At 42.6% G+C, this 21,059-nt stretch overlaps 1 protein-coding gene across 3 annotated transcripts in view; it reads left to right on the forward strand.

The window, feature by feature from the left end:
- The window catches only part of LOC133359721 (tumor necrosis factor receptor superfamily member 6-like), an 84,971-nt gene extending 71,819 nt beyond the window's left edge, over positions 1–13,152 (forward strand). Inside the window, exons 9-15 of one of the 3 annotated variants that reach the window (XM_061578239.1) lie at positions 1,340–1,360; positions 3,145–3,165; positions 5,198–5,224; positions 7,332–7,358; positions 7,662–7,688; positions 8,895–8,921; positions 11,033–13,152. In XM_061578239.1, coding sequence (XP_061434223.1) covers positions 1,340–1,360; positions 3,145–3,165; positions 5,198–5,224; positions 7,332–7,358; positions 7,662–7,688; positions 8,895–8,921; positions 11,033–11,586 — 704 coding nt within the window. In that variant the 3' untranslated portion in view covers positions 11,587–13,152. Of the gene's footprint in view, positions 1–1,339; positions 1,361–3,144; positions 3,166–5,197; positions 5,225–7,331; positions 11,003–11,032 lie in introns of those variants that run through there. The other 2 variants (XM_061578240.1, XR_009757185.1) reach the window with 2 other exon arrangements.
- Positions 13,153–21,059: the final 7,907 nt, after the last annotated feature.

Below are 21,059 nucleotides of genomic sequence, written 5' to 3' on the forward strand. Positions count from 1 at the left end.
ATGCCTTTGGGAAGGAGCGGTAAATACAGAATGTGTACGGGACACGAGAGAGATGGCAGTGGTTGCAGGAGGGCTTGCCCCTAAACAGAAACCCGTGGGTTTGATCCCGATCCTGACGCCTGTATATTTGAAGTTTACATGTTCTCCTTGTGGTCGCGTGGATTTTTCTCTGGGTCCAATTTCTCCCTCCACATTTAGAATAAACATTCGTTTATTGTAATTAGCTGCTATAAATGTCCACGTGATAATATATTTCGTTGAGTTATCATGCGGCCAGGTGACTTCTGAAAAAGCGTTTGATAGTTCAATATGCATTTCCTGGTAAAATAAAAATAGTTTCTACATTTATATATATATATATATAACATTGATCATGTCTGGTGGTGATAATAAAATCAGCTTTTAAATTGCACAACAAGAGATGTAGATGTAGGATAATGAAACAACTATAAGAAGTGGTCCTATCAGAGGTGGAAACATGTTACTTTAATTCACCATTAAAACAATGAAAGCCCTCCAAAACTTGCAAGAATATTGCTTACAAGTACTGTTCTGACTACAATTTACATGATCTGAGCGCATCCATTCAGACTGTGAACCTTTGCTCACGAATCCAATCGACACCAAGGGCCATCATCTGGAATACTCCGCATTTATTTGGTGCGATCTTCACCACAGTAGAGTTGTGAAGGACCCATTACAGGGTAAAATGTATCATACTAACAAAATACAAGTCATTAGCTGTCTGGACATATAACAATCAACTGCTATAATAAGCAGTTACACTTATCTTAAGCACGGACAAGCCATACTTCACCACTGTAGCTAGTGTGCAGTACACACTGACCTGAAATAACACAGCCCATGCGTTATATCAAAGGGCTTATGAGAGAGGCAGACTTCATTGTCCTCGCTCCAGAGAGCCCTGGACTCATCGTCAAAGATGATGCAAGGGAACCATTTCACGCACGTTTGCCATCAGTCTTCAACTTTAAATTAGCTGTTCATTACATGGACTTAACAAATACACTCATGTCACCTACACCTGTAATAGTAATTACTCACAACTATTGTGTCTCCAGGGCTACAAGTTGACTGGATCAATGCTTAAGTTCAGAACTAAAAAACGTGCCGACTACCTTATCGAAAAGCTGGGCCCCTCACTCTGCATTGTTATGTTACCAGGGACCCCTCAACCTGAAAATAAAATTCAAACCTGCTTGCCTGTGCAAACTATTGTTAATGACCGTGTCTGTAATACCTGTGATTTGGAATCAGCAGAACTCTTGACTTTTATGTTTGTTAATTTACTAATATTTTGTTTTGTTTTTGGATCAAGCAAACTTGGATCTTTCGCAAGGTATGTTCTGTACTTAACGATTATTCATTTGCATTAAAATGGCATCGTCTTTTTAGAGTTCTTTGAATGCGGAGCTGAAACAGTTTTTGAAATTCAATCACAGACTCTTTTTGCAATGCAAAAAGAGCTTGATAGCTCTCTAGACTTTACCGGGTAGAATAAAAAATAGTTTATTGTTCATTTTTAGAGGATTGCTCAATTTGTATCGGTTTGTTCATGATGCCATCCAGATATATAAACATAGACATAACTTCAACCGAGAAAATGGATACAAATTAAGCCATCATTGGAAGGATGTTATTAACTAGGTAAAACCCTAACTGCTTTGTAGTGTTTCGATTTAAAGCTTTCGTGACTGCAGGGATTCATCTTGGTTCTTTCGGTAAAGTCACGTAGAAGGAAAATAATAACATAATAAAAATTTAACATAATAAAATGATTCTCACGAGAAGGCAGACTCTGCCTTCTCGACAGACCTGTTCTCCACCTGAAGACGGCTGCTTGCGTTGTGTCCGAAACGACGTGAGAATTATTTTATTATGTTTTATTTTTATTATTTTATTATTTTCCTTTTACGTTACTTTACCGAAAGAACCAAGAAGATGCTTTGTAGTGGTTATCGTCTATCATATCTGCCGGGTACTATTACTCTATTTTTCCGAGTTAACTTCCCCCCCGCATCCCCAGCTCTCTCGGCCTCCCACTCCCAGCCCTGCCCACGTCTTCCCCCCAGCCTCACGTCCATCTCCTGGCGTCCACGCAGCGCTCCCCCTCCCCCTACCCCACACCCCCACCCCTCCGTGTCCCCCCTTGCTCCTCCCCCTGTCTTACCTATATAACCTCTTACCACGGCAACTCTCTCTCCCACTTCAGCAAAAATTGTCTTGCTGTGGTTTTCCCACCTGATGATGATTGCTTGTGTTGCAATCGAGACGTCGTGATTTATTTGTATTTTATACCTACGTGACTTTACCGAAAGAACCAAAGAGTATAAATTATGTTCTGATTACGATGTAAATGATCTGAGCGCATCCATTCAGACTGTGAGCCTTGGCTCATGAATCCAGTCGAAACCTAGGGCCATCATCTGGAATACTACACATTTATTGGGCACGATCTTCACCACAGTGGAGTTGTGAAGGAACCATTACAGGGTAAAATGTATCATACTAACAAAATACAACAGTCATTAGCTGACTGGACATGTAACAATCAACTGCTATAATAAGCAGTTACACGTATCTTAAGCACGCACAAGCCATACTTCACCACTGTAGCTAGTGTACAGTACAGACTGAGCTGAAATATCACTGAATAAGCGTTCTCACCGAGGGCTTATCAGAGAGGCAGACTTCATCGTCCTCGCTCCAGAGAGCCCGAAACTCATCCTCAAATATGATGCAAGGGAACCATTTCACGCACGTATGCCATCAGTCTTCATCTTTAAATTAGCTGGTCATTACTTGGACTTAACAAATACAATCATTTCATCTACACTAGTAATAGTAATTACTCACAACTATTGCGTCTCCAGGACTACAACTTGACTGGATCAATACTTAAGGTCAGAACTAAAAAACGTGCCGACTCCTTCATTTAAAAGCTTGGCCCCTCACTATGCCTCGTTATGTTACCAGGGACCCCTCAACCTGAAAAGAAAATTCAAACCTGCTTGACCGCAAACTATTGTTAATGACCTTGTCTGTAATACCTGTGATTTGGAATCAGCAGAACTCTGAATTTTATGTTGTTAATTTACACATATTTTTTTGCTTTTGATCCAGAAATGAGGGATCTTTCTCAAGGTACGTTTTGTACGGAACTATTTTCTTCATTTGCATTAAAATGTCATCGCCCATTTAGAAAACATGGAACTGTGAGGGTGAAACTTTTTTCGTGACTCAATCCGAGGAACAATTAGCAATGCTTGTTTTACATGGACAGTGCTTTAACTTTGAAATACGAAATTTCTATTTTAAAATATTGAAACAATATAACTAATATGTTTGCAGTAGTTGCATGGTAACTTGATATGGTCAATTTATCATTACATTTCAACTACACATTTTATCAACACTGAAATCAATCTACTCTCTGTTAATAATTTAAAACGCTCAATGTTATCCTATTTTTATATTGATACGTTTTTTATTGTAGTTTAAACAGTAGTAATTGCCTGTTTTGAATAAAGAAGCCACGCATCGATTTGTGTTATATTGTTACAGTACACAATGAAAGATGAAGGTCCTCATTCAGTCACATATCCTGGCTATTGTGCTCGGTTCTGATGGATTTGTAGTCAATTGTGCGACAAAAATGGAAGAAAGATCGCGCATGCGCATGAATTCCATAACAATTTGTAACACGGATCTGTCATCAGAAGTATTTTTCCCAATTGAATGTGTGTAATTGGCTACGGCTTAGATCAGAAATGTGCACGATATCAAAGAATTTGGAGCAAAAACTAGAACGTTGATAAAGAATCATTGCTATGTTCGTCCTTGGAGTTACAGTGAAAGACATAGAAACGTGTAGATTAGAGAACATACGCCGATGAAAGCCGTCTCTCTGACTAAAACAGGTAAGTGACGTCAGGCAAGACTCGTCACGAGAAGAGATGACCAATTATCAGAAATTTGATGTAACGGCAGCCAGAGGAGAGAACGAACCGAAGAGGACGACCTCCCTTGTGAAGGAGTGGTAAAACCAGCATGTGCGCAGGACACGAGAGAGATGGCAGTGGATGCAGGAGGACTTGCCTGTGGGTTTGATCCCGACCCTGACGCCTATATATTTGGAGTTTACATGTTCTCCCCGTGATCGGGTAGAGTTTTTCTCCGGGTCCTCCAATTTCTCCCTCCACATGATCAAAATGATTGATCAATAGGATTGATCATGTCTGCTGGTGATTTATAACCTCAGCTTCTAAATTGCACAAGAAGAGATGTAGGATACTGAAACAACTATAAAAAGTGGTCCTATCAGAGGTGGAAACATGTTGCTTTAATCTACCTTTAAAACAATTAAATCCCTCTAAAACTTGTATTTGAAAAACAAGAATATTGCTTACAAGTACTGTTATGACTACAGTTTACATAATATGAGCGCATCCATTCATGAATCCAGTCGAAACCTTGGGCCATCATCTGGAATACTCCGCATTATTTGCGCGCGATCTTCACCACAGTGGAGTTGTGAAGGAACCATTACAGGGTAAAATGTATCATACTAACAAAATACACAGTCATTAGCTGACTTGACACGTAACAAACAACTTTTTTCTCAGCAGTTACACTTATCTTAAGCACGCTCTAGCCATGCTTCATCACTCTAGCTAATGTACAGTACAGACTGAGCTGAAATATCACTGCCCATGCGTTAGAACCGAGGGCTTATGAGAAAGGCAAACTTCGTAATCCTCGCTCCAGAGAGCCCTGGACTTATCCTCAAATTTGATGCAAGCGAACGATTTCACGCACGTTTGCAATCAGTCTTCAACTTTAAATTAGCTGGTCATTGCATGGAATTTACAAATACACTCATGTCATTTACATCAGCAATAGTATTTACTCACAACTATTGTGTCTCCAGGGCTACAACTTGACTGGATCAATACTTAAGTTCAGAGCTTAAAAACGTGCCGACTTCCTCATCAATAAGCTGGGCCCCTCACTCTGCCTGGTTATGTTACCATGGACCCCTCAACCTGAATAAAAAATTCAATCCTGCTTGGCTCTGCAAACTATCTTAAATTACCCTGTATTTTGTACCTGCGATTTGGACTCAGCAGAACTAAGACTTTTATGTTTGTTAATTAATAATTTGTTTTGATTTTAGATAAAAAGAAGTGGGCTCTTTCACAAGGTACGTTCTGTACGCAAATATTTTCGTCATTTGCATTAAAATGTCAGCGCCCATTTAGAAATATTTGAATGCGGGTCTGAAACTGGTTTTGAAATTAAATCACATGAGCGCGAGGTAAAATAATAACAATAATCATAAGTGGATATGCGGCCTTCGCTGAAGGCATTCTGGGCATGATATTTTCGTCAGTTTTTTATTCTCACAATAATTACCTAAACTGTAACATGAATGACTTTACTTTTGTTGTATATAGGCCTTTTTACAAAAAAATGTTATTAAGAATAATTCTGCCAATTTTTTTTTATAATAATCAATCGGGGTGTAGCATGGGGCACGACAAGGGTGAGGCACACCCTCACCCCACTACCTCCCACAAGCCACACCAAGCAGCTGGAGGCCATTACATAATAAAGCCCCGGGGCAAAGGGAGGTTAATGGCAATTTGGGAAATATCAACGGTGAGGGGGACGATGAGACAGACCTCCACGGACGTTTTGGACAGTTTCACATATAAATCTCCAGACTCGCTGGCCCGGGAGGAACTGCCTGGTTTCAAATCGAAACTTTCTGAAACGGTCGTTGCACCACCCCATTCAGATCTCCATGGACGCAGAGCAGGGGCAATCGGATATTACAACTGGCGTTTATTTTTTTTTACAATGGTAAACGTTCTAAACTTAGCGACAAGATTAAATCGACATTATAGACTGCCAGTACACTCTCAGATTAAGAACCAGACTGCAGTCTACATAAGTGGCTTGTATTATTACTTATATTACTCTTTTTCACCTTATATATGGATACGGTCGTTTATAAGTATTTTAGTCATTCATTTTGTTAATAGCCTAACTGTACCAATGAATTCATTGATGGAACTAAACATTTATAAACATCTATATTGCGAATCTACACACTCAAGGGAGACTATTGTGTTAAAATCTTTCTTTTGATCACATAACCTTTCCTGCAAATTTATTGAAGCCTTAGCCAATTGATGAGCATTTGCTGAAGCAGGCAAACTGCCGCACACCATTGTTCCAAACCATTTCGTTAATTGCATAATCTTACCAATGCATTCATTGAGGTCTACTTTGCTTTCGGGACTTGTTTCTTTATTACTGTTCGGATGAATATTGTCTCATTAATTTTTAAGGACTTTTTCCTATCGCCTAATATGCTCACCTTACTCTGGGGAATGAGCCAATTGTTCTGTTACCCAGTTTAACAAACGAAATCATTGAGGGTTAAATGTACGGATCAATGAGGAGGACATCTCCAGGAGTACTTTGTTGACATTCCTGGCATAAGAGTTCGCATATTCGAATGTTATGTTTTTTTTAATATTAACATTGCTTAACACAGAAGTGTCTGAGTGGTGCCTTTCTAAGTTCATGAATAATAATTTTCTTTATAAGAACTGTTTCCTGCGGTGAGATCTGAATTTGGAGACCTGACATAAACACACTAAGACATAATCAGTAAAAGTTAAAGTGAGAATCACTGTATTATCCCGATTGATAATACAACCCCAGACAACGAAGCCGAGCCTAATTAGCATAATTACATTACACTTCCATAACCTAATACAATTGCACCTTCCTAATTAACATAAATCCATAATTTGCATAATTACCTTAAATTTTTCATTATTTCGGATAATTACACTTTTTTTCATTTCATTTTTATTATTTTTATTATTTTTCAAGACCGAATATATACAACACTATTATCCACAAACACTGAACAATAACCCACGGGGTCCAAACGGATGGATTTGATCATTTAGACAAAACTTTATTTAATTGTTTATATAACAGTCGACGAATCATGATATAACTTGATTTGCAAGACAAATAGACACAGACGTTCGATTGAAGCTGGAAGAGCTTGACGGGCTATGAAGTTCTATGTTACCGGTGGGCAGCCCAAGATGGGATCGGCAATAGCGGAAATAAAAGAGGGCAATACACAGATAAATTAACCACTCATAGATGTAAAATGTGTCAACTGCAGTGTATTGTCATTTGTTCTCCATGATTCACTGCATGAAGCATGCCCTGCGCTTAACTGTTTGGTAATTGTGTTGATGTGTTTGTTTTTACATCAGAGCAAGAACGCGAGTTACTATATGCTGGTAAGTTTTCCATGTACGATGTGGCTGAGAAGTTAATAACAGAGAATCTTATTTTTTCCACAGAGCAGGGTTACTGACATAACGAGCTTCGCTATGCTCTGGGCAGTAAATTCAGAATTTTCATTCTTCGTATTTAAAATACAGAGTAACGTGAACGTATATATATTACAAATTGTGTTATCATTTGCTACAACATTCATAATTTCGCTAATCTTTTGATTTGATGCATTTTTCTTCGAAGTAATCACTGTGATGCTTTATTTTAAGCCCACAGTGTTCACTAAAAGTTAATGTTGTTATTAGAACAAGATCGCCTCAAGAATTATAAAGGTAAGTGATCTCTGCGCATGATGCCACTGACCACATTCCAAATTGTGTCTGTCACACATTGAGATAGGTCACCTAGTGTGACATCTCCACGGCTACGGCCTCTACTTGCTGATAAACATGCTGTATTTGTCTCAACCTTCACGTTGGTGACAAAGGTGCAGTATTTCCTACATCCGCATGGTGTCACAGCAGATACAACCCACTGCTTCTTTATTCTTCGTCTCTGGAGACATTCGGGCGTCGCTTTGCAAGATCAAATGTCATCAATTCCCGCTGCTCTCGTCCACCACCTGTATTTTGTCAATGTGATCCAGATCCTCAATCAATAACTTTGCAAAGTGTTGTGTTGTATTATTTGCCTACACATTGTTTAGCCCATATCAAGCGCATGTTTATTTATATTGGCCTTGAGCTCAACTTTGCAGCCGTCTTTAATATGTTCTTCATACATTCATTGTGATTGATTTACCGTGTTGTAATGACTGCGTAATGATAAAACCTTTAAATGTTAATGTTTTTAATATATTTTTTCGATTTTATTTCTCGAAAAAACAGTTTGGAAATCATGTTCTATTATTGCAGGAAATTTCTTTGGAGAGTGTGGAACTCACGTCTTTTCTGCTCTAAATTTTGTTACTTCATAAAATCTCATTGTAGCTGTAGCATACATCCATACGACATCGTATTTTTTTTCCTGGAACCTTTCTTCGTGCAAACGTTAAATACTGCACCAATATCCACCAACTCAAGTAATTTTGATATTATACAAAGGCTAGGCATAATGATAATATATATACATTTGTATTTTACATTATCTGATTGAAATTACTATGTTGCCAATGGTAGATAAACCTCTCCTAATGCTGGCTTGCTACTTGCGTGCTTGCTTTGCCTATAAATTATCCGTCATTTTTGGTATTTTCTCCAAACCACTTAACCACTTCGTCTATGTCACTTTAAATGTTGGGATTGATTTTGTTTATACATGTGTCGATTATTACCTAATTTGTGTATTTATAAAAACGTTACCAATTTAATAATGTGCATTTCTAAGCTCTTGTTGTCAAGGTTTTAATTTTGAAAAAGGTGTGTACTGTTGAATATGTATTGCTTTTATATTTCCTTACACAATAACCTCATTGTTTTCTTTTTTTTTGTGTGATCTTCTCTGATTGAACAATTAACTTAATATATTTTTTTTACCAGATGAAGAACGGTTAAGACTACTCAAATGTATGTATTCTGCGTGTGCAATGTCTTGAAGGGGTTCTAGCTATAATTTTCATTATGTTCCTCGAAAGAGTTGTCTTTGCTAAATGATTTATTTTGCTTCACTATTTACAGCTTGAAGTTAGAATATTTCTAATGGAATTCGAGTTAATATGAAGCGAAATATTTGAGCTGAATACAGCCCCATTTGCAAATGTGATTTGTAACTTTGATTATTACCCATGGACTGATAGTTCAATTTCAATGTATTACCTTGGGAATTGATGTACTTATGCAATTTGAACATATATACCTAATTAATGTTCTACTTATTTAAGGGGCGCCATGGTGGTGAGACGTTATCTTACTCAATTGGTATGCAGGAGGTCGGGGGTTTGATCCTATCCCTGACACCCGTATATTTTAAGTTTGCATGTTCTCCCTGTTATAATGTGGGTTTTTTTCTCCGGGTCCTCGGGTTTTATTTTGTTGAGCTATAATTTGTCATCAGGTCGCCTCTGAAAAATAATCTAATAGCTCAGTGGGCTTTACCCATTAAAATACAAAAATAGCTTACTTTTATTTCTATATTTTGTGATTTGGTTACCTTTCTTATACTTTGCACTACCATAATGTGTTTGTATTGCTTGTTGTTTTAACGTTCTGACCCGCCCTACTGGACATCTGTAAAAAATGCTTTATATCTCTTAGTATTCCTCCAGTATGAATAAATATTATGATTCTGATAAATGTAAAGGGCCAAATTCATGCGGCTGTTTGATACCTGTCAACCCGTTATTAGTGCCGACCTTATTACAGACCAATTCAGACCTTATTCGTCACCCCGTGCCCTTATAAATCTCAACATTCATCCTACAAAGTTCCATCACATGGGAGAAACACAAACAAAGACAAAACATGTTTTTGCCCATATTGAAACGGCTGTACGCCGTATGAACCCGAACACTTAATTTTCCTTAACGAGAAAACAGGTAAACCGTATGAGTTGACAGGTATGCTATTTTAGCTATCATTCCATCACCTTAGGTCTAGCCAACAAGAGTGAAAGGTGTACACAAGTAGATTGTATGGGTAAATACCCAGCCCCTTTCTGCCACATGGAATTGCTTAAACCTATAATAGGGTAACGTTTAGGGAATTTACCTTCCTCAGAGTGAACAGAGAGCAGAGAGACACACTTACATTACATTATTATTTGACTTTTGTGATTTGAGTTTCAGTTTTATGTATTTTACACTTATATTATTACTTATATATTTCTATTATGAGGCCTCAATTATGAACGTCTTGATATATTTATAAAAATACGCTTCATATTTATTTTACCGAACAAGTTTCAGCTGTGCTCACTTAATTGTCAACATTATAAAACTAAAGTATTATGATGGACGTAATACGCCAACAGCATCACGCGTGCGGTAATAACCATGAGTCTAAGATAGCTTAGTGGTAATCTCATATCATTAATTAGTTATTCATTTAGTGGGCGCCGTTCATATTTATACCACATTTTTGTAACAGAAAAACATTTCAGGTGAATTGTGCATTTGTAGAAAATTTCTTGCCTGATCCAAAATCACATTGTCAGCAGATAAGTATTTTTCGACAAAGATTGGCAGTTGTGATAGCCCAGGCAAACATGTCTAACATGCACATGCTAGAGGAAGGCCAGTGATTGGCCTATGATGGATTCCTATGCAAACTGAATTGGTTTGTGAAAACCATGTCCTTAGAGGCTAAATTTGATTCAGATACTTGTTCCTTATTCGTATGACGTGGCAATGCTGTGATTATTATCTGATTAATTATTATTTGACCAATCACGTGGTATTGTTGACAAACTCTGCTTAAGCGTCTCATTAAAACTCACGAAGCAGGTTTTTATTATTAATGGACAACGAAAGAACTACGTGCAACTCATGCAACATGCATCTGTTATTTTTACACTTATTATTGAGTCTTCGTCTTTTATTCTTACTATGCATATAGTACATAATTTCAGTAATAAATGGTGAAAATGTGTATATTTAACGTGTTGATTTATATGATTCACGTAATTATTTGTGATATTGTACTTGTATAATACATGTAGTATTACTTTTTTTTTACTGCAGATGGGTGCTCACCAACTTTAAACCCGAACTCAACCCATGATCGTCTCAACATTTCTTCAGATCTAAGGATGGTGACACGGATTCCCGTCTCTCAGGGTCACCCTGTTTATGGAATAAATTATTACGTTCGTTACCAAGCCCTGTGCTCTGAGAGCTTCTCATCGGGTCAGCACTACTGGGAGGTGGACGTGAAAAATGCAGCATTATGTCGAGTTGGTGTTGCATACAGGAAAATCCCACAGTCCATCTTGGGACTGACTGAGGAGTCATGGTGTTTAATAAAAAATCACGACAAATATTCAGTACAGCATGGTTTTGTAGAGACGTCATTGTCGGTGAGAGAGTCTCCACAGAGAGTCGGGATTCACCTTGACTGGGAGGCTGGGATGATGTCGTTTTACAACACCGACTCCATGCTACTTTTACACAGATTTAAGCATCAGTTCTCTCAGCCTCTCTACCCGGGACTATATATTGGCAGTGTTGATGGATCATTGACATTTATTGATCTGAGCATACAGCCTGAGCATAGTGACTGTGAAGTACTTGAATAACAAGTACTACACACGAAAAACATTCACCGTTATTTATAGCCAGTAAAAGCAATAATCATCAGCAGACATGAAAAAATCCACTACTGGATGAAGGTGTCTGCATGGTGTCACCATTTAATGGAACTGCTTTTGCGGTTGTGGCGGATCTGCTGAGCCTGAAGTAAATTCGTGCCTAAGAATAAACGAAAGTGAACTTGGCAGGATTTTTTTATATTATTTTTCTCTTGAGAGCCACCGAAATAGAGGAATTATTCCCTCCACATTTAAACTGAAATGTTAATGTTATTCTTTTCGAAATGAATGCTTTATGAAATGATTGTTTCAAATAAATGATATTAACATACAGTAATGTAGTTTGTTATATATATATTAAATTGAAATTCGTATATTTTGAATTTGGAATATTTTTTTTCAGATCATTTATTGAAGCCCTACATTTACAGCAGAATTGTATTATTAACAGGCAAACTCTGTAAAAAAAATTTAATTTAAGAGTCGCATCAATATAGTCAGGCCTGATAAACACACGTTGCTATGTTGCATGGTGTTATAGGCAGGATGTAAGATGACTTTTTTTTCTAGATTTGACGCTTTCGTGACTGCAAGGATTCACTCTTAGGTTTTTTCAGTAAAGTCACGTAGGTAAAAAATATAATTAAAATTAATAAAAGTAATAATAGAAATAAAATAAAATAATAAATCACGACGTTTCTGAGGCAACACAAGTATCCGTCATCAGGTGGGACCGTCACAGCTAGATTTACTGTATCAAGTGATGCAGAGATTCCAAAATACAAGTTCTTAAATACAAGTTAAGGGGGAGGAGGAGGGGGGAGGGGGCTTATCTGAATGTGGTAGCCAATGAATGGAACGTATTGGGAGCGGGGTCTAAAAGAGAACAAAAGGTGTACATGCACCTATTGGTGCACATGCTAGAAGAGAACGAAAATGCCCATGTTGTTTTACCCAGTGTTGGCTGACAAATACAAAAAGGAGAGTACTGTTAAACGCTGGGGATGTTAACACTCGGTAAAGTGAAATAGTGCCTGTCAAATAAGATGGTCCAAAAATGTGTAGTTAAATCTTTTTTGCATGGTTAATAACATCTTTCCAATGATTACTCAGTTTGTACCCATCATCACGGTTGAAATTATGTCTGTGTTTGTATATCTGGATGGCTTCGTGTACAAACATTTGATGGTAGCCAGAGGGCTTGCAGAGCACATTGGTCTCGGAAAAAACAATATCATGAGAGCCCACAGCGTTGTAGCAATGATCGGCAACGGTGGAAGACTTAATTTTTGCCGTGTTTCAGATCTGACTTGTGCTCGCGGACACGATCAGAGACATGACGTTTCGTTTCCCCAATGTAACAGTCACCACAGCTGCAACTCAGTTTATAGACTCCAGGGTATTGCAAGTCAGGGATGACATTCGTCACAGATGGAATTAGATCACGGATTTTATGTACTGTACTGAATCGGACTTGGATCTTATGTTTGTTTAGAATTTTGGAGATCTTTTTGGTCACGCCTGGTATGTGTAATAAAAGGACTTAGACACTTCTTACTGACTCCGTGTCCTTTATTTGGGGTTCGCGTTCTCCTTCCCACACGGCACTCCTCCTGAGACTCTCTCCCTGGCAGCCCCACATCTGCCTTCGCTCCCGTAGCCTTCCACGCTCCTGCAGCTCCGCTGCAGGCTCTTGGTGCAGCCCTCCGGCTGCCCCCACAGCAGCTCCATCGCTGCTCCCTGTTCCTCCGTGCGTGGCGATCTCGCCACCTCCCCAGTTAGCCCTTCGTGGCCTCTATGGCTACCTCGCCATCTCCAACCTCAATCCTCCATTCTCTCTTCCACCCCGCTGGCTGGCACCGTCATGAGCCCCTCAGCCACCAGGCTGAGGCACGGCGACCACCCAACGTGTTCACCACCCTTCACTCCCCCGACTGCCCCCGTATAGCTTCCTGTCTCCCCGCTATAACTTCTCCCCCACGTCACCCTGACTCCTCCCTCTCGGATCGTCATATCCGCCCCGCCCATTTACGCCCGCATTACACTACCCTCCCCCGTAGAGAAAATCCCAGCCGTCCTCGGCTGAAACAGAACAAAATAATGCGGGCGAAGGCATCACAATCAGGAGTCCCCCAGACACAACGGAGATTATAACAACAACAACACAAGCAACGAAAGGGGAGGTATCAGGAACTGGAACAGAACACCGGCCTGTCCTCCGCACAACAACAACAAGAATAAGAATGGCACAATGAACAACAACGGCAACTGACACGCAAGAACGGCCAACGCGCACAACCCAGAATGTGATGTTTTAGTGCGTGTCCATGTTGCAGTTCCATCCGCTCGGCTCAAGTCCAACGTCAAAGAGCAAGTGGTAGAGCAGAATGACGAACGGCGCTCAATTGCTCCTTCAAGTCCTCATCCAGCTAGCACACCAGGTAACACCCAGTGCGACGGGAGCTGAAGAATCTGTGACGAGAAGGAGAATCCAATCCCCTGAGGCACAGCACAACAACGCACATCCGCATGTCGTACACGACAGCCACCCGGCCCCAGGGTAGTGGAGATGATGTAAATCCGGCCCGCTTAAAAAAAAACTCCCCATAAATACCCAAAATAACGCAATGAATGCCCCAGTATTTACATTTTAACAACAATATTATTTACACGTGACAACAACAACAACAAAATTTCCTGCTCTTACCCACCAGCAGTCCTCCCTTGAGGACCAGCACAGACATCGCACGTACACAGCATGTACCCACGGTCACTCTCAGCAACCCAACAAAACACCTAATCACACACCCTCGCGTGGAGAGAGCCACGCTCCCCAGCGGTAACGTTTAACTCGCCCTAACCCCCACCGTGGTCGTCAACCCACAGCAACATCCACTGACCATACTCTCAGCTAGTGCAATTTCGGGGATGAGCAGCAACTCGGCCATGCTCCTCCCTTACTATCCCATCAGAGATGGACACACACCAGCCTCGTATAGTCCGATGCTTTATAGCCCAGGGAAGGTTCATCCCCCAGCAATGCCAGACCCCCTGTACTCCCCCCACGGGGCAATGTTCTCTTATAGAGACAATAACACCCTAACCCAGATCCCGTGAGCCCCCGGCACACCAGGTTCAGTCTGCCACCGCACAACTGAACCATGACTCCCCGAGCCATATGAGCACATGGCCCATTAGTTTAAGACATACCACGGAGGTTTCGCCTCACCCTGGTTTTTCCCGCGCGCTCAAAATGGCGTCCCCCTTCGCCCAGCGCGTTCGCGCAATCTCTCGCGCGCACTCAAAATGGCGGCCCTTTCCGCAAAGCGCATCGTCGCCATACCCCGCGTGCGCGCAAAATGGCGGCCCAACGTGCGAACACGTGGCCAGAAAATGGCGGCCCAACGTGCGAACACGTGGCCAGTTTTCTCCATTCGTGCACCCCAGCTTCCCTATGCTGGGGGTCACAAAATGCATCCCCCGTCTTATTGTAACAACCCCAACAACGATAGACGCACAGCCCCAGCTTGCTGCGCGCAGCAGTCATATCGGGGAATTTTTAACCAATATTTTACCAACCACATTAGTTACACAACCCAACTCGCAAAGCAACTCGTGGCTGCATGCAATCAACCAATACACGACGCCACTTGGCGCCCATTTACGATCCCATTAGCATTAACATCTAAGCCACCCACAACGGCGTCATCGCGCACTCTCATTTTCAAAAAGCTCAATTACCCCTATAATATACACGCAATCTCGTGTGCACAACACCCATACAACCAAATTTTTGGGTCCCCCTCCAATTTGTTACCAATTTCCAACAAGTACGCACAATATAATAACAATCTCAATTCCAATAGTCAACCACTGCATCGCACCCCATAACCATACAGAACGGTATAACAGCACATGCAATCAGCATATCGCGATCACACGCGTACATTTAAGCACAATAGCAAGCAGATCTGCAGGCAACCAACACACCATTAATCCTGTCGTAACTTTGCAGCAACAACACAATTATTCTCTCTCTTGCAACAATCGCATCGCACACAGCACCTCGCAGCACAATACACCAAAAAAAAAATATATATTTTTTTTCAATTAAGCCCATCACACAAGGTAACCCACAAATAATACAGCGCAAGATACCCGACGCTCCCAAGTTAATAATTAACTTCACCATCAAGATAACAACTCCACGCAGCAGCGCACACACACAATTTGACACTCAGCAAATACAGCAGACTCTCCGTCCATTCTCAACACACGCACACACTTATATTGACACCAAGCAACAAGCAGATAGCGCGTTCATCGTTATTACACACATATACACACAGTCCGAACCGCGCTCCGCACAATCGAGTCATAAGAGAAAACCAAAATAGCCCCCCGGCCCTCGAAAGATGAGTGAGGTGTGTGTTAAGGCCGGGTGCGTATCGTTATGACTCGCCCGGGGCTGCAGCAAGAAGAGGACGGCAGGGTGGCAACTTGAGACGCCTCGCAGAACTCGTTCGGCGACTTGACGGCTCCGTTGTCACGCACCCGAGCCAGGACGGGAAGCTCCCGCCCCAGCAGCTGCAGCATCGGCGTCTTCTCCTCGCAGCACCCCCTCGAAAAACAGCAGCTCACAGCAGGCTGCTCACCCCGCGGCACCTCCAGATGGCAGCGCAAGGCTGCCTCTCCGCCGCGATGTTGAAGATGGCGGCGTCCTCCCGCCGCGGTGAAGACAAGATGGCGTCTTCGTGCCACGTGGCAATGGCGCTGGCAGCGCAGGAAAGGCAGAGGCCTGCGGATCACCACCGGGCCTCCCCGACGTCGTCCTCGGCGTGGTGAACTCACACAGTTGCGCCAGCACGATTTTCAAGGTCCCCATCTGCGCCGCCATCTGTCTCCATCGTAAGTTGGCGTCCTCCGGCACAGACAGGTCCACCGAGGCGGCGACACCTTGCTCACCCGGACCCGTACTCGTTCCAGAACGGATCTCCTCTTCCATCGCAGGCAGGTCCACCGTCTGAGGAAGGTCGTCGTCGTCGGATGATGTAGCAGGAATATTCTTTTTTTTTCTTCTTTCTCTCAGTTGTTTTGAGATGCCGTTTCACTTCTGACTCCAGTGTAATAAAAGGACTTAGACACTTCTTACTGACTCCGTGTCCTTTATTTGGGGTTCGCGTTCTCCTTCCCACACGGCACTCCTCCTGAGACTCTCTCCCTGGCAGCCCCACATCTGCCTTCGCTCCCGTAGCCTTCCACGCTCCTGCAGCTCCGCTGCAGGCTCTTGGTGCAGCCCTCCGGCTGCCCCCACAGCAGCTCCATCGCTGCTCCCTGTTCCTCCGTGCGTGGCGATCTCGCCACCTCCCCAGTTAGCCCTTCGTGGCCTCTATGGCTACCTCGCCATCTCCAACCTCAATCCTCCATTCTCTCTTCCACCCCGCTGGCTGGCACCGTCATGAGCCCCTCAGCCACCAGGCTGAGGCACGGCGACCACCCAACGTGTTCACCACCCTTCACTCCCCCGACTGCCCCCGTATAGCTTCCTGTCTCCCCGCTATAACTTCTCCCCCACGTCACCCTGACTCCTCCCTCTCGGATCGTCATATCCGCCCCGCCCATTTACGCCCGCATTACATATGTATGGCAACGTGATAGTTTTGATCGGAGTTTCAAGTGGCTGTTTCTGTATGGTGGGAGAAACAGCTTGGCGGATGGTGCGGTCAGAGTATCCGTTCATCCTGAGGGCTCGATGTACATGTCTTAATTCACTGGCCAGGTGGTGTTGGTCAGAAATGCCATGAGCTCTGTGGTATAGCGTTTTCATGAGATAATTCTTTTGAGATGGGTGGTGGTGAGAATCAGGTTTCAAGTAGGAATCTGTGTGGGTGGCTTTCCTGTAGACAGAATGTCCCAAGGATCCGTCAGGTCTCCTCTCAAACAGAATATCTAAGAATGGTAGTTTGCCATCTTTCTCCACTTCTATGGTGAATCTGATGGATGGGTGTCTGTAATATATGTGGTCCAAGAAGTGGTTCAATGCTGGGAGGCCATGTGGCCAAATGACGAAAGTGTCATCCACATACCTCTTCCACAAGGAAGGACGCAGGGTGGATGTCTGGATGGCTTCCGATTCAAACTGTTCCATGAACATGTTGGCTATCACTGGTGACAAGGGGGAGCCCATAGGGGTACCCTCATTCTGTTTGTAGAAGGTGCCATTCCAGGTAAAATAAGTGTTGGTGAGGCAATGCCTAACCCGCGCAGGTACATCCGAATTCAATCCATGTTGGACCAAGTCCTCAATTATTGTTAGGGTGTCAGGCACTGGGACTTTGGTAAACAGAGATACTGCATCAAAACTGACGAGGATATCATCAGGAGATAGTACCATGTCCTTGACCATAGAGACTAATTGGGTTGAGTTGAGTGCTGCCGAAGAGGTCTTGCCTGTGAAGGGAAGCAGAGTATCTCCAAAATTCTAAACAAACATAAGATCCAAGTCCGATTCAGTACAGTACATAAAATCCGTGATCTAATTCCATCTGTGAAGAATGTCATCCCTGACTTGCAATACCCTGGAGTCTATAAACTGAGTTACAGCTGTGGTGATTGTTACATTGGGGAAACGAAACGTCATGTCTCTGATCGTGTCCGCGAGCACAAGTCAGATCTGAAACACGGTAAAATTGAGTCTTCCGCCGTTGCCGATCATTGCTACAATGCTGTGGGCTCTCATGATATTGTTTTTCCGAGACCAAGGTGCTCTGCAAACCCTCTGGCTACCATCAAAGGTTTGTAAACGAAGCCATCCAGATATACAAACACAGACATAATTTCAACCGTGATGATGGGTACAAACTGAGTAATCATTGGAAAGATGTTATTAACCATGCAAAAACGATTTAACTACGCATTTTTGGACCATCTCATTTGACAGGCACTATTTTACTTTACCGAGTGTTAACATCCCCAGCGTTTAACAGTACTCTCCTTTTTTATATTTGATTGTCAGCCCACAGCGTTGTAGCACCAACAGGTGCATGTGCACCAATAGGTGCATGTGCACGTGCACCAACAGGTGCACGTGCACCTTTTGTTCTCTTTTAGCCCCCCCCCCCTCCCAATACGTTCCATTCATTGGCTACCACATTCAGATAAGCCCCCTCCCCCCTAACTTGTATTTAAGAACTTGTATCTTGTAATCTCTGCCTCACTTGATACAGTAAATCTAGCTGTGACGGTCCCACCTGATGACGGAGACTTGTGTTGCCTCCGAAACGTCGTGATTTATTATTTTATTTTATTTCTATTATTAATTTTAATTTTATTTTTTACCTACGTGACTTTACCGAAAAAACCTAAGAGTATGTAAGATGACTTGACATGACCTCCGGGGTCTATGCAAGCACAAAACAGCAACAATGTGTAACACGCATTAAGCACTGTTGTGGTGGATTGTGCCTCTGAGATGTATTTGTTTTTGTAGACATTGTGTGTGCCGAGGTCACGTCTCGAAACGATGGGTGACCTCGTATGACCCCAAGACCATGGCATTCACTTCCACGGGACGTTCACTCTGCTGATCCCCCCCCCCCCCTTTTGATTAAATCGCGGCTTGAGACGCAACAATTTTAAGGGCGTTTCCACTTCTTGTATCCTTTGGGGTTAGATTGTATTGGTGTGAAAGACGCTTTGGAGGTGGAAGTTATAAATATATCATTGTCTCTACGTATTTGTGTACATAGCATTGTAATTTTCCTTATCGTCTATTGTAAAAAATAAGTTTTATATGATTGGATATATCGATGTTTACGTGATTAAATAAGGCAAAATCTTCTCCAAGCCGGGATAATTAGTTTGAGAACCTTACCGGTTATGGGAGGTGGTCGACAGACTGCACCTAAACGTAACGTGTTAGTGCATTGGCACGTAAGTAACACCTAACACTTAGGTAATGAACATGGTATACATTACATTTCAATATTAACAAATTAATCACTTAAAAATTACGACTTTAAAGTTGAAACAGAAACACCATGAATATAAAGCCGAGGATGAAGGGCGAGGTTCATTTTATGTGGAAGACGGAAGGCATTTTCTGACGAGCTGAAGTACTAAATGTTGTCTATTTGTAAAATATGTTATTAGTAACAAAAGAGCACGAACTGTACAAACAGAGAGCGCGTTGACGCGTCCCAGCCCACAGGTTCACCTGATTTATGTGCGACTCAACTCGTGCGCGTAGCTTTCGCATTGGCAGTGCACAGCAATTGTGTGAAAATGTTACAATGGACGCGGATTGCATTACCCTTACAATCCAGAATTCCCTACACATGATCACAATAGAGATTCACACTGTAGCTTGTGTAACTTCAGTAGCTTTTCCTTCAACCCAGGAGCACTGAGACTGGGCTTTTGTCCGTGGAGTTCCTGTGCCCCCTCCCTGCGTCACGGTTTTGTGCGTTGTACCGGGCTAATGACGAGTTACAATAAAAACAAAAAAATGTGAGATTTGAAAATTTGCAGTTGTTTTAGAGGTAACGTGTCAAGAGTTGTTGGTGAATAAGTTGAGATAAGCAGGACTCGAAGAGAACATCCACACAGAGGAGAGAACACCCACTGCACTGGGCTGTGCCAATCAAGTCACAAGCCATAATCAACTCGGGGTAAATAGTTACTCGATAACTACATATCCATGCACTATCAGCACGGTGTAGATATATTTATTAAATGTATTACTACTGTAGTAGGCCCAACTGAGTCGCAGACGTACTTCTAAGAGGCAACAAATTTATTACACCAACACGAATACACAAAGGGGTAGCTGCCCCTTTACCAGATAACAGCCTAGGGTGGTGGACCACCCGGCCAACTACACTAACACACTGGGAGTTAGCTACAACGGACCTGACCCCAGCTTGGGTCCCGGACCACGTGTTGGGGACTATTCATGACGTAGAACATAGAGCTTCAGATGACGGTAGCAATGCTGAACCCTGGTCTCTGTGGGGACCCGGATTTTATGCTCCCGGGTCGGGGCCGGCTCTCTCTTGACTCTTCTTGAGACAACTCTCCCCGGACACGTGACCACCCTTTAGCTCCCACCTGGGGGCCCCCCTGTAGACTTTACCCGTCACGTACCTTCGGGGTCAACCAGAGTGCCATGGCCCAGGGTAACCCCGTCCCTGGGCTGACACTCTCCCACTCCATCCGGTAGGAGACAGCACTCCACGCCATGCGTGGTGCCACTGCTTTATCCGAGCGCTCACCAAGCCCTCACTAGGGCTGGTACTACACCCACCTACGGGGTGCCCACGATGACGGTGCATTGCACGCCGTGCCTTGCTAGAGCCGGCATTGCTTGGTGACATTCACAAAGCTGCTACATACGTGATATCCGCGATGTGAGTACATCGCCCGTCGTGTCCCTCACTCACGCAGAAGAAGGTCGAGCGGAA

This window comes from Lethenteron reissneri, chromosome 65, assembly GCF_015708825.2.
Source record: "Lethenteron reissneri isolate LAM-NWPU_2019-01 chromosome 65, ASM1570882v1, whole genome shotgun sequence".
NCBI classification, from domain to species: Eukaryota; Metazoa; Chordata; class Hyperoartia; order Petromyzontiformes; family Petromyzontidae; genus Lethenteron; species Lethenteron reissneri.